The sequence below is a fragment of the Populus alba genome, chromosome 6 (assembly GCF_005239225.2).
Source record: "Populus alba chromosome 6, ASM523922v2, whole genome shotgun sequence".
NCBI classification, from domain to species: Eukaryota; Viridiplantae; Streptophyta; class Magnoliopsida; order Malpighiales; family Salicaceae; genus Populus; species Populus alba.
The window spans coordinates 23,590,982-23,604,963 of record NC_133289.1 but is presented as its reverse complement, the minus strand read 5'-3'; the positions used below and the strand labels follow the sequence as shown (position 1 = coordinate 23,604,963).

General features: G+C 34.7%; 2 protein-coding genes across 2 annotated transcripts; both read right to left on the bottom strand.

Annotated features, from left to right (window-relative positions):
• Positions 1–74: 74 nt before the first annotated feature.
• Positions 75–976, bottom strand: LOC118050190 (early nodulin-like protein 15). Its single transcript, XM_035060448.2, has 2 exons — positions 726–976; positions 75–637 (listed from the first exon to the last, which is right to left on the bottom strand). Exons 1-2 carry the CDS (start codon positions 907–909, stop codon positions 288–290), a joined length of 534 nt encoding a protein of 177 aa, XP_034916339.1. The 5' UTR covers positions 910–976; the 3' UTR covers positions 75–287.
• A 1,837-nt stretch (positions 977–2,813) lies between these two features.
• Positions 2,814–6,874, bottom strand: LOC118050191 (transmembrane 9 superfamily member 8). Its single transcript, XM_035060449.2, has 7 exons — positions 6,628–6,874; positions 5,360–5,524; positions 5,161–5,270; positions 4,953–5,061; positions 4,759–4,871; positions 4,514–4,667; positions 2,814–4,177 (listed from the first exon to the last, which is right to left on the bottom strand). The coding sequence occupies exons 1-7, from the start codon at positions 6,745–6,747 to the stop codon at positions 3,020–3,022; spliced, it is 1,929 nt and encodes a 642-aa protein (XP_034916340.1). The 5' UTR covers positions 6,748–6,874; the 3' UTR covers positions 2,814–3,019.
• Between the last annotated feature and the right edge of the window lie 7,108 nt (positions 6,875–13,982).

The window sequence follows — 13,982 nt, the reverse complement described above, 5'->3', positions numbered from 1 at the left end:
ACGTAGGTCTAGAAAGTGCTTTCTTTGCAGAAAACATGCAAGGACTATTTATTGGACTCGTCATAACTCAGAAATATGAAATTTCCCACTTCATATGATCAAGATCCAAAAACAAAGAAATGAATCGATCCTCTTATGTTGAAGAGGAGAGGAAATGGGATCCAAATTTCCCTCACATAGCATTCTATATATATCTCTAATCAGGCAATACCCTCATTACTATATGATTAAATGAATGAACAAATCAAACTCTCCAAATTCCAAACCCAAGAACATCATCTTTCACATCAAAATAACCCCAAAACCAAAACCCCAAAACCCACCAAAAAGCCGCCTCTCAAGGTATAAGCACTGCTTGTTGGAGCAACAGCAGGGCCACCCTCGAACTCAGCTGGAGAAGGAGCTGGAGAGATTCCAGTGTGTCTGTGCTTTTGAGACAGAACCACCACAACAAATTTCTGTCCCTTCTCACAATGACCCTCGGCTCCACTGATGAAGTAGAATGGCCCTGATCTATCAAGCTTCACCTTGGTATTCCCATCCTTGTATTCCTCAATAGGGCTTGTAGTGTTGCAGCTAGCATAAGCCTCCTTGGTCACTTGCAAGACTGAATCTTTCTGGCCATCATACTTCCACGCTGCCAAAAATGTAGAGTTAGAAAATTTAAATAATTGCAACCCAGATGATGTTTCTGCACATTTTGATTAAAAAAAAAGGAGATTTACCAAGAGAATCGCCAACAAGAAAACGAGCTTCTTCGGCCCATTTGTTAAGCGAATCAGACTCTGAAGATGGGATTTTCCATGCATCTGTTTTGCCCCCGACTAGCAAATCTTTAGCTTGTGATAAACCCACAAAAAAAGACACCAGCACCAAAGCACATGCCACAGCTCTTTGAAAGCAAGCCATTGTTATTGAGAGCTTAAAACGATGGAGAAAGCGACCGGAGGGTGGTTGATGGTTCTGGAGAACAAGTAACTCACAATTTGCTGAATTTATAAGAGAAAATGAAAACTAGCCGTTACTGGAAAAGACGTTGATGTAGGGTTCCTGGGATATTGCGGGTCAAGGCCGTTTTGTACGTTTTTCAAAAGATGTGACAAGGTGATACAATCAATATTAACGGTCAAAAGAAGTGGAAATCCACATAAATCTATACAAATTTTTTTTCTTGTATATCAAAAGTATACATAAATTTGGTGTAATTATTTTTTTTTGTGCTATTTTTTCTAAGAAAAATAATATCAAATGCACAAAAAAAAAATACAAATCAAATAGATTTTTATGTTATTAAACTAAAAATGAAGAGCTAACATGTTTATTTTGTATATTAATTCTATTTTCTTATTTTATACAGAATTATTATAAAATGCGAAGTCAATTAGTATATTTAATTAATACAATCGACTAATATTTGAATATTGGATTTTTTATTCCTTTTTTAACTCAATTTATATAAAAAATTAAAACCAAAAAATATAATTATATCTATACACGGCTCAATATCATTAAAGCCCATCTCTTGGTTTCAACTCCCCAACCCAAGCTGTCACTTAATTGGGTTGGGCTTGGTATCAACCCGCTCATATTAAAGTTAATCAAATTACCTAAATTAGTCTGCATCTCTCAAACAAAAAATTAAAAACTCAATTAAATTAACTAAATCTCACCACATCAATGGTTCTTTTTCTAAGAACTTAAAATCTGACAAGAATTAGACTTTGGATAACAATTTTTCAAGTCAACCCCTCAATTATAATTTAAAGTTTGTTTATTTTTACAGTTTAACCCACTTTTCCAAGTATTTTTCACCTGCAATGGTTTTTAGAATGATTTCATTAAATTAAGATAAAAAAATATAATTTTAATATAATTTCAATTAAAAAAAAAAAATCTTCCGCGTTATCAACACACAATAAATATGATGCAAAAGGCAAAATCTCCAATCCGGGCTTCACATGTCTGGATTGCAATGATGCATGACTACGTGTTCAAGAACCAAACGTTCACGTCAAACGGGGCAACACCGTAAATTGCTTTCTTTAACCCTTTTTAAGTCTTGCTATTTAAGGTTGAGAGATCAAAGCCAGGGAACGGGAGCTGGAGGTAAAACGCACACCCACAAGATGATGAGTCCTGAAGAAGTTAAAAGGAACAGGTGTAGATGGATCCATCCATATGTGTAAACGACCCTTCACCACCACTACAATGGCAGTTACTGGGTTCGTGTGATCACTGCTGCTATTGGATGTATGTTGCATGCCAAGAAAAACCCTGAAGCCACAGCTCGTGACGTCGCCAAGGCGGCTACTGGTACTGCTGATCCTAGAGACACTCATCCTAGGAAGTACATAGAGAGGGCTGTAAAATCTTTTGTTCGTAACATGGAAGGGAAGTAGTTTATAATCTATGTCCTGATTAGTTACTTTATTTTTCTGGGTAATTAGTTGTTTCCATATCTAAACAGGTTTAAGATTCTGCTTGAGAATATGCAGGCTGCGGTGCACTCCATGATCACATCATGTGTTCTTTTGGTTCAGGAATACAGGTCTCAACCCGTGAGTTTTTGGAAAGGTAGCTTGCACCACAGCCCCACGCTAAATATGTTTAAAAATATGATAAGAATTACAGTTTAAAATGTTTTTCATTTAAAAATACATCAAAATAATTTTTTATATTTTTTAAAAATCATTTTTAACACCAACATTTCAAAACAATATCAAAATATAAAAAAAAAAATTAAAATATACATTCAAATTTTGGGGATCAAGACCACAAGAAGATAAGAGATCAAATGGTAGCATCACAAGATCGGTCAACAATCTAAATAATTAAATAAGAGAGTGATTCTTAAACAAAAGTTGAATAAAATAACTATAACATCAAAATCATGACATGTCTGTCTCAATCCAAAAATGTGCAAATTGGTTTACATTTGAAAACATAATAATTATCTACTAGTTGTGAATCTTACCCTGTTTTGGACGTCGAGGTGGGGGAAGAAAAGGATCTGCTATAGTTAATCAATTTTCACTGAAGAATAGATGAGCCTTGTGAACCATAAGCATGCATAGAATCCGATTGTCCCAGTTAGCACGAAAAATGCATACGATGCGATTAGCATGTATCCAAAGTACAAGGCCCCTGAAACCAGTTTGGTTATCTCAAGCTTTGTGAAGAAGTAGAATGTTGCATAGAGGAAGAGGTACAGTGCTGAGGAACCGGATGTGAGGTATGACCTCCACCACCAGAGGTAGTCTTCGCTGCATAACTGGAAGTAGCAGAGGACAATTGTTATTTCAGCACAGGTGACCAAGAGTATTGCGAAAACGAGGAACAGAAAACCGAAGATGTAGTAGAATTGATTCAGCCAGATTGAGGTGAGAATGAAGAAAAGCTCGATGAAAACAGCTCCAAATGGAAGAATTCCTCCGATTAGAATTGAGAAGGCCGGGTTCATGTACCAAGCCTGCTCTGGGATCTGTCTTGGAATTTTGTTTGTCTTCACAGGGTCCTCAATCGCTGGCTTCTTGAACCCAATATAGCTTCCAACAAACACCAAGGGAACTGAAATTCCAAACCATAAGAATATAAGAGCAAACATTGTCCCAAAAGGCACAGCCCCAGAAGATTTCTGGCCCCAAATGAGAGCATTCAAGACAAAGAAAATGGCAGAGACGACCCCTGGGAACATGACTGCAGTCCTGAGTGCTATTTTCTTCCATTCTGATCCTTTGAACATTTTATATAACCGGGTCGAGGCATAGCCAGCAAAAATGCCCATGAAAACCCAAAGTAAGAGCATGGCTGTCATAAGACCACCTCTGTTTGAAGGGGAAAGGAATCCGAGAATGGCAAAGATCATGGTAACAAGGATCATTCCAAAAAACTGAACGCCAGTTCCAACATAGACACACAGCAGGTCTGCATTAGATGGAGGCCTGAAAACATCTCCATGAACGAGCTTCCATCCAGTCTCTTCTTGAGCTTCCTCCTGGGTCTCAAGTTCATTGTACTTCGATATATCACGGTAAAGGGTTCGTAGCATAATCATAGCCACCATGCCAGAGAGGAAGAGAACAATCATCAAAGAATTTACAATTGAGAACCAGTGAATTTGGTCATCAGTCATTAAGAGATAGGCATCCCATCTGGAAGCCCACTTCACATCACTATCCTGAGAGGTAAATCAAGAGAAAATATGAGAACGCAAACTCAATCCATGTAAGCAAAGTATTTCACTGTTATCTGCCCATGTGATAAATGAATAAAATGGTAAGGTGGCTTGCTGTATTATAGTTTGCCAAGGTGCTCAACAAAATACATGTCCAAACCACTGGCATATAGGGACAATAACTGATGACAATACAACAGCTTATCATGAAGTTGAAATAGTAACAGATGACTACAGTGCAAGTTTTAACTATCTGAAGGAAAAGAAAAAAGAAAGAAAGAAAGAAAAAGGAAAAAATAAAAATAAATGTAAACTGTGTAGTCATGTGCAAGATCTCACCTGGAATTCAACATCGTATGTGAAAATGATTTCCGCTTTGTCTTCAACTTCTTGAGGAGTGTTAGAATTAACAACAGTATGTCTTGTGTGGGGGTCACATGTTGTTAATCGAGTCTTCTCATCATTCCACTTCCCTTCATATGCATGTTTAACACTGGTATTTTTTTTTAAAAAAATATCATAATCATGGAATCAGGTAAGAAGCAACCATTTTACAAAAACAATATGATCATTAAATAACTGACCTGAATGGTTTTACTTCAAATCCAACAATTCTTGCAGAATTAGATTGAGGATCTTTATGATACTTAACAATAAATGACAGGTGATTGTGGATAAAATACTTTTCCTCTTTGCTCTGCATATAACCAGACAACGTAAGCACAAGAAAAAACCAAAACATTAAGAAGGGGAAATTTAAGTGCAATAATGCACATACCCCACTGTATTGGCCTTTGAGCCCAACATGATATCCAAGCTGATATACAGGAGGAGATTCCTGGTCCAGTCTTTGGATGGGAACAACAAGAGGAAGGTTATCAAGGATCCTGTCAAATGAGTGATAGAATAATTAGAAAAACAAATTTCACATCTCTCATCATGAAATTTAGTAGATAGACTCCACGCCTAAAAACAGTGTTTCATACATGTTAACCCGATACTCGTCATCAATCTTCTCTTTGAATGCCTTTGCAGTTTTGGAATCAAGTGTTTTCCGGCAAAGGACATTGCACATCTTTGCATCCCCCATGTTAAACTGCAATAATTCCAATCAAAAGGTCAGGGAAATAATAGTGCATGCATGTGAAGAAGTTAATCCACACTCATCCAGCCTAACAAACTGACCGCATAGGGGGAGTTTTCAATGCGATCACCACGAAGTACTTCCCCAAGATTCTCTGCACTGTCTACAATTTTGGATGGGGTACAGAAAGGAAGAGTATAGTATGAGTAAGGAAGTTGTGTTTTTATAGAGGTCAATTTGTTCACTTTCACCATCAACTCAGCACCCTGCAACCAGAAGAAGAAGGAAAAAACAAATAAACAAATAGAAAAACCACAATTAAAATGCAGCCTCTATCTTTATCTCAAACAATCACAACAAACACGATTTGAAAAACAGTATTGATAAAGCTCCTAATTATACAACCTCCCCAAAAAACAAAAGTCAGAAATAGATTCTTACTCTAAAAACACTTAGGATAATCAATATTAATTTTTTCATATTAAGCCATACCGCCACTAATTAACACTTCATCTCAATTACACTCACTAATTAACTACAGCATCTTCAACTATTTAATGCAACTGGAAACAAAACACAACACAGTGACTACAATACACCATAATGCAATAAAAAATTCACACGATAACTTCAAACTAATTATTTTTATAAAGCTAGCAAAAACCATAATGACTGTCAAGATTAAACATTAATAACAAAATTAGCAAAACTACACAGCAGATCCTCCTCGTAACTGACAATGCTGATCTAGATTAACATAAATAACAGCTAATCAAATCCCTAAACCACCTCCATTAACCTAAAAAATTCCTTCTACAATCAAATCAATCATTTTCACTAACAAAACAAAAATCTATCAAATCTCACATTCTCCTCGCACTAGAATCAAACAAAACCGATCTGAATAAAACTCAGACAAATATAACTCATAATAACCAAAATCCATAAGCAATTCGTATCAGTAACGAACTTAATTTGAAATCAAATGCCATACTTCACTAGCTAACAGCCTGATCAAATCCCTAAACCACCTTCATTAACCTAAAAAAACCCTTCAGCAATAAAATCAATCATTTTCACTAACTAAACAAAACCTAACAAATCTCATATCCTCCTCGCACAAAATAAAACAAAACCGATCCGAACACAACTCGACAAATATCACTGACAATAACTAACTTAATTTGAAATCAAAGGCCATACTTCAATACAAAATAACTAACAAACCACACATTTCCCTTGCATAAATCAACAAGATCTCTATAAATCAAATAAAAAAACCGCAAAATGAGATCTGAAATGAAAATTTGTAGATCATGCAGTGAGAGTAAGAGAGAGAGAGAGAGAGAGAGAGAGAAGTGGAGCTGACGTTAATGAAATCCTGAGGAGCGACGCCAGGGAGGTAGAAGGAGTGAGCGCCATGAATAAGGATTGTGAGAATTGTACAGATCGGTAACAGCAGAGATCTCGATCTCGCGCGAGGCGCCATGGATGAGGAGGAAGATCTAGAGGAGTGATTTTGTTGTGGAAACTTGCGAGAGAGGAAGGGATTGGGGTGGGGGTGTTATATTGTAATAAGGGGATGGAAGGGTCAACTAGTTTTTTGAAAGAAACGATGCTTTGGAGCTGTTGGATCTAGACTGGGATTTTAAATATTTTGGTGAAATTCATTTTGGTCCCTTTAGATTGATATATGTTCCACTTTGATTCTTATTGGTTTAATTTTGCTATTATAGCTCTGAAGTTGGAAGAAATTTTATTTAGTGCATTAGAGAAATTGATACAAAACTAAGAGATAATTATATTTAAAAATAAGAAAATATTACAAAATTTTCTTTAAAAAATAACCCTTTTATTATTTTTCACTTGAAAATATATTAAAATGTTATATATATTATTTTTAACATCAACACATTAAAATTATAAAAAAATATTAAAAAATATCAATTTAATATTTTAAAAAATATTAATAAATATATTTTTAAAAAATCATTCGAAAATGAAAGCTACTTTTCTCACGAATAGTTTTCTTGTCATCTTAAATTGGAGTATGTTTTTTTTAGAAAAAAACATATTCAGCCTATTAATTCAAAAAATAGTAAAAAAAAAAAATTGTCAATTGAGATAAAACAGGAATGTGAAGAAAAAAATGTCTCTCTCTCTCAAGGCAAGAAATAAGAAGACGATTGTCCTCGTAAGACTAAAATATAGCTAACTTTTATTTTTTTTACAATTGGTGAATTTGATAAGGTGAGCATTGGCTTGGTTTTGCCACGCTGGGGGGATCTACAAGGAGGATCCAGCATTTGAGCTTTAATGGGCCCATGGTAAGAAAATCGCACTAGATTTGTATCTTTGTGACGTGTCGGTGATGACTCGTGTGGAGAAAGCCGTCGGTGGGGTTAGTTGACATGTCGGGTTCATCAACTAGAAATGTTATTTGTTGTGCCTTTATTTGATTTATTAATTAATTATCAAAAGGTGAAGCATGCGGGTTTTCATATAAGTTCTTTTTTTATTTTTTTATTCATTTCATTCTTAACATTTGACTGTGTTCATAATTTATTATTTATTTTAAATTATTTAATTTCAAACAAACAACACGGTAATTCATTGGTTTTTAATTGTAATTTTGCAAGTATTTATCTTGACAGAACAAAACACTATTAGGTATATTTAATATTGTGGTAATAATTATTTTTTAAATAATTTTTTATATTAAAATATATGTTAATAATTTTTTTTATTTTTTAAAAAATTATTTTTGATATCAACACATCAAAACAATCCAAAACATATTACATTTTAACAAAAAAAAATTAAACTTTTTGAAAACATAGTTTACACTTACGTTTCCTAAATGGAGTTTAAGTATGTTTGACAGTGTAGTAATGATTGTTTTTTCAAATAATTTTTTATGACTTGAAATGCATATTAATGATGTTTTTTATTTTTAAAAAAATTATTTTTAATATTATATATTAAAATGATCTAAAACATATAAATTATATTAAATTTTAATAAAAAAAAATTAAATTTTTTTAGGAACAAACGGTTCAACGGCTCAGCGAAGGCTCAACAAAAAGAAGAGCAGCTTGATGCATAGCTTGTGCGCGCGCGCGCTGGTTAGTCTTGTAGTGACGTTGTGGTGCCTTTGGCTAGTGGCAGTGACTCCATGTTTCAACCATATAATTAACGACTTCAAGCTCCTTACAACATATCTGATACCTGCTCTCTTTCCATTGAAATCAATAAAAAAGAACTCTGTTGATTTCAACGGGAAATCGCAGTATATAGAACTGATTCTCCGACAATCCATGGCAACATCAATTTCTCCGACGAATTGAGAGATCCTTACAGTAGCGGCGGGTAACTGATAACTAACAACATATCTGATATCTCCTACTTTAATTGTAGTGTGTTTGAGAATATATCAGGCAGTTTTGCTGCTATCATAACTGTGAAAAGGTGTGTTCTGATGATGAACTTATCGTTCAAATGAGAAGAAAATTCACATAACATATGTTTACTATGCAAGATCACATTGCTTGGATATACTTCCAACGAAAGAAGATGCATGATCCGAAGTGGTTAGTAGGACAAAGAAAGAAGGAGTAGGGATCCTTGAGAAATGGATTAGCAGATACCATAGAGATAAACTAGTCCAGACCTCCACGTCTAATTCCGACGAAAGAAGATGATCCGAAGTGGTTATTAAACTCGGCTAGGATTTATTTGCACAAACTGAAAGATTTTCTGTTGGTCTTTCTTAGCATCCTTCTTTCTTTCCTGGATCGACCAAACTCCAAGGCCCTTAATTTCCATTTTGCAGAGACTGAAAGTCTGAAACGTAGGATTGAGCTATCTTCCTTCATTTTTCCTTCCCATTTGAGCTGCACTTACTGCTCGACATTGAACCAAATGGGTCTCATCTCTCACCAGGAATTTGGGCTGTGTCTTTACAAAGAGAGTTCCATAATAAAAAAAAGGAGAGAAAAATTCTCGAAGTAATGATCTCAAGATTTGAACCCCGTAATGATAAAAGCCAAAAAGCATTTAATTTTGTTAATTTTCTTAGAAAAATCCAGCTTCTCAGAATTCTGGATGGTAATCTTGAACAGCTGTCCTTGCTTTCTTTGATTTTAATCTTGTCAGCACCGATACTATGGGAAACCAATCCCATTTGGATCAAGGCAAGATGCCTTGAAAAAGGCTAGCAAACTCGGATATTTCAAATTTCAACTCGGTTCAAGCTTCAGCAAACTATGCCGAAATTATCATCCACGTAGAGGAAAATTCCTTGCTAAACACTCTCCTTGATTGTCGTTGGAGCATCATATGGTGTCAGTGAGGTATTCCATGGCATATAAGTTTTCGAAAAACTTTGTTTCTCACCTCCTGTTGTTAATTTGCTTTCGGATTCTTCTTGTACTTCTTGGTTCCGCTGAAATATCCACATGTTGCACTCGCTGTGGCCTCCTCAATGACATAACACCAGCAAATTCCCACGGAGCTCTGTCCTCTTCAGATCCAATCCTGTGCTTTGATGATACAACACCAAAAAATGGTTATGTTTCTATTGTCACCAAAGATTTCAGAGTAAAGAACAAGTTCTGATGTTTTTAATTCTGTTTTGCTTCGAAGTTCAAAGTTTCAGCCAATTTGATTTCGGTTTGCAGGAAACCAGTGAGAGATGCCATGATAATATAAAAAATTCATGGACTGTGATTGATAAAATTGCTTCCAAACCTAATCGTATTTCAATCCTGGGCTAGAAATTCATGACTTGCACATAATGCTTTGGTTTTTGCAATCGGGTTTTGATTCCTAGATTTGAAAATTTATGATCCTGTGTGATCTTTTACTCTTCTTTTAGGCCCTAGAAAAACTCTTCTGAGCTCAAAGACTACTTGCCCCAGACAGAAATATATATATGGCTGCTGCTCAATAAGATCCATCACTGCATCCATGACATTGATGGATCTTCCACGGGATCAAATCCATGTTATGTTAATCAACCCACAGAAGAAACTGAAACAGATATAGATATATGGAGTTGGCAAGCAATTAGATCATGGAAGAACTACGTTTTCCTTACCTTCAATGAGAGCTCAAAAAGATTATGCAGTCCTATATTCTTACAAAGTCTAACTCTGTGTTGTTGTGGGACTTGGAGAATGCACTAACGTTCTGAATCATTTTGCCCGAGACAGTGATTCCATGTTTCAGCCATTTCAGTTGGATCTCAATGGTTATGTCAACTACTGCAAGAACAAATATGGAAAATTGATGTCCGTGGAAAATTACTCGACTGCAAATTGTGGTCCGTTGATGTCCGTGGAAAATTGCAGGCTACAAAACTGATTCATCATTTTCTCCAATGGACTAAGAGATCCTCTTTATGTCAGAATCAAATTTTTAACATGAACACGCGCTCTTTCCCGACTCCCCAATTAACTCATGGATCGCCTAACTTTTTTTATCAAAAACAACGTTGTTTTAGTTTTTTCTTAAAATTTCTTGGTTTTAATGGATCAATCGAGTTGTAAGTCAACCTACCAGATCATCTAAATGTAAAACCTAGTACTCTAGATCAAGCTTCAAATACCGAGTAGGTCCGACAAGCTGGAAAAAGTATAAAAACTAGGAGTGCAATCCTTGACCTTGCCATGACAGGTGTTGATTATTCAAAGTAATACTACAAGTGTGCATTATCATCCCACGTAGAGAGCAAAGAATATTATTGAGAGGGGGCAAGGGTAACCAGCAGTCTGTGCAATCATGTCGAGCTTAAGAGCATAAAACCTGGAGAAAAATCTCAAAAGCCATAACCTGCGGGCAAAACCCATCACTCAAAACGTGAATTTATGCTAAGAACACAAAAGGAGGTTTGGCAAAAAGGGATCCAATGGCCCCCCACATTGCCCTTTTAGCCAAGCTGGTAATAAAGCCCTTCCACACCGTCACCATTATCACCTTGGATCCTCCATCATTAATTTATGATGGTTTTTTCCCACGCCTGACATCATTTTTTCCTTGGAGTCACACATGAGGATCATTTACCCTAAGACTTGCTTTTTGTCAAAGATTATACAGCTACCCCCTAGCTATGGACTTTCGTTGTTAAACACTGTCCACAAGTAGCCAGTTCATCCTATCATTGAAGTTAATCAAGGGGAATATTTGATTTTCTGCTTATAATATTTACCATTTCAAGGAGTAGAGGACTTTCGGTATTCTATTTTAGGCTTCATATAATCATAAAGTCGTTATGAAGGAATATATTACATCAACTTCACCAGTCAAATAAGTACGTATACGAGAAAGATTCAAACAGTTTGGTATATTTTGACCAGATTTTAACCTAAAAAACAGATGAATGTTTTGTTTTGTTTTTTGTTTTTCAACCAATACCAAATATACTACCTAACATCTTGGCCGTTATGGAAAAATGAATGGTATTAATAATTGTTATTAAACTTCACTTAGTTCGATGAGTTCATCTTTGACTTGATTAATATGAGACTAAAGTTATCAATTTTATTAATTTTATCATGTTCTGTGTATATCTTATTCTAGTTTAAAAAAATCAAAACAAATTTTATCTCGCTTAGAGTCTCAACCTGTTATGAAAGTTCCGGTATAAATATTCCGATCAAATAGTATTTTTTTTAAAAAAAAAAATTAATTTCATTCATCAACACTTTATTTTTTTTTTTAAAATACTTTAAAACCAAAACATATCATTGCAATTGAAAAAAAAAAAAACCAACTGGAATGGAACTGATATCTTTACTATACTTTACTTGGGTTGAGTTTAAAAAAAATCAGGTGGAAAGCTCACTTAATCAAACCTTTAGATTGCCTAATAAGTTTGACTCCTAAAACCTGTTTGATTTTAAAAAAAAAAAACGATGTTGTTTTAATATTTTTTAATAAAAAAATATCATTTTAATTTATTTAAATCAACATAAATTAATTTATGTAATCTATAATTCAGATTGTAACACGATCGAGTCTGGTTCAATAAGTTTGGTGACAGTAGAGATGGACCAGGAAACTCTTTATTTTAGAAGGAAAAGAACACACAAATTTCAAAGTTTGACATGGAAATAAAAGAGCAACAACTACCACCATTGCAGAAGCATAAAGACTTGCATCGATCTGTGTCAGCGTCTCTTCTAGGTTGTGGACTAGCAGGCTGCTAGCAAGCAGGCTAGCTAGCTAGCTGATGCAAGACAATGGTGAATGTTATCATCATGGATATAATCATTGGAAAGGCAAACCTGTGGAGTAAACGAAAGAGTAGTCCTAATCTGATGCTATAGATAGCCACTCTGTGTCTGAGACATCAATTTTTACCACTGCAACTGGTAAAAAGTACATGAGTCGTTGAATTGCATAATTATGAGGCAGCTGTAAAGGATGACGAGGGCTTGGTGGTGGTGGTGGTCTGAAAGGAGCACTGGTCCAAATTTATTCATCGAGCCATTAATTTGAGAGGTCTGGATACAGGACAGTATCCAACTCTATAGGGTCCCCTACTGTTTTACCCCTACCCTTCCCATGGAGCTTGGGACCAGTTAAGGTTGCATGCACCTATTTTCCCATGCTAATATTGTGTGGGAATTAGGGAGGGTTTTGAATTGTTTGCATGAAGGGTGAAGACCATTTTTACACGCGCCCAACAAGAGAGAAGAAGAAGAAGAAATTGTGGCACCATGTTTACACTACCATATTTCCCCTAATTTTCTAGTTCTTGGACTGTTTTCTAATCAAATTTCATGTATTATATTATTCATTTAATTAAACTTTAAATAAATTATTTATTAACTTAATAATTAGCTATTAAACCTGGTTTGATGAGTTGACTCGGTGATTTATTCATTCTAGATTTAACTTAGATTGAATTTTATTTCAAATTATTTTCAATATTGATTTAACCAAACACAAATGATCTAGTAAATTGATTTATAACTTAGTTGTCTCAATCAAACTCAAACGAGAAGCAATAAGAACAACTTCAATCATAGCCGTTAAACCTAGCTCAACATGATGAGTTGACTCTGTGATCATTCTATTCTATGTTTGACTTGGATTGAGGTTTTTATTTAAAACTGTTTTAGATATTAATTTGACAAGCATGAATAACTTAGCAAGTTGATTTGCAACTCAATTGTCCCGGTCAAATTCAAATAAGGTTTTGATTGTCGTAGATGTTATTATTTAAAGTATTTTTTACTTTAAAATACATGAAAATAAGGTTGCAAATGGGATGATTTTAAGCGTGGTTGATGCTACTATTTAAAGTATTTTTTACTTTAAAATACATAAAAATAATTTTTTATTTTTTATATTTTTTTACACCAACAATTTAAAATATAATAAAATTATAAAAAATCATTTAAAACTAGAAAAATATAAAAAGCTCGTTCCAAACATAAAAACAAACATGCTCGAAAAATCTCTTGATTTGCTACTAAAAAAGTAACTGAGAATTGTGGTCTCCTTTTCCCTTCTTTGACACGGCTAGTCTTACCTGCTCGAATCAGATTCGAACGCCAATCAATTTAGTAGGAACTAATCCATGTCAAGCATGCCATTCATCTCTTTTCCACTTGCCTTTCTATTTGACCCCTTTGATCTTGACCCCCTTGGAAATTCCCTTCTTTGATAAGGATGTTTGAAAGTGTGGTTGCTATTACTTTTTAAAGTGTTTTTTAT

Bases quoted from the DNA above. Each gene is read 5' to 3' on its own strand.
- LOC118050190 (XM_035060448.2), bottom strand. From the start codon at position 909: ATGGCTTGCTTTCAAAGAGCTGTGGCATGTGCTTTGGTGCTGGTGTCT. The intron at 638-725 runs GTAAATCTCCTT...CATTTTTGGCAG, and splicing joins TCTTGTTGGCGATTCTCTTG to CGTGGAAGTATGATGGCCAG.
- LOC118050191 (XM_035060449.2), bottom strand. From the start codon at position 6,747: ATGGCGCCTCGCGCGAGATCGAGATCTCTGCTGTTACCGATCTGTACA. The intron at 4,872-4,952 runs GTATGTGCATTA...GGTTATATGCAG, and splicing joins TCAAAGGCCAATACAGTGGG to AGCAAAGAGGAAAAGTATTT. The intron at 4,178-4,513 runs GTGAGATCTTGC...TTTACCTCTCAG, and splicing joins CATACGATGTTGAATTCCAG to GATAGTGATGTGAAGTGGGC.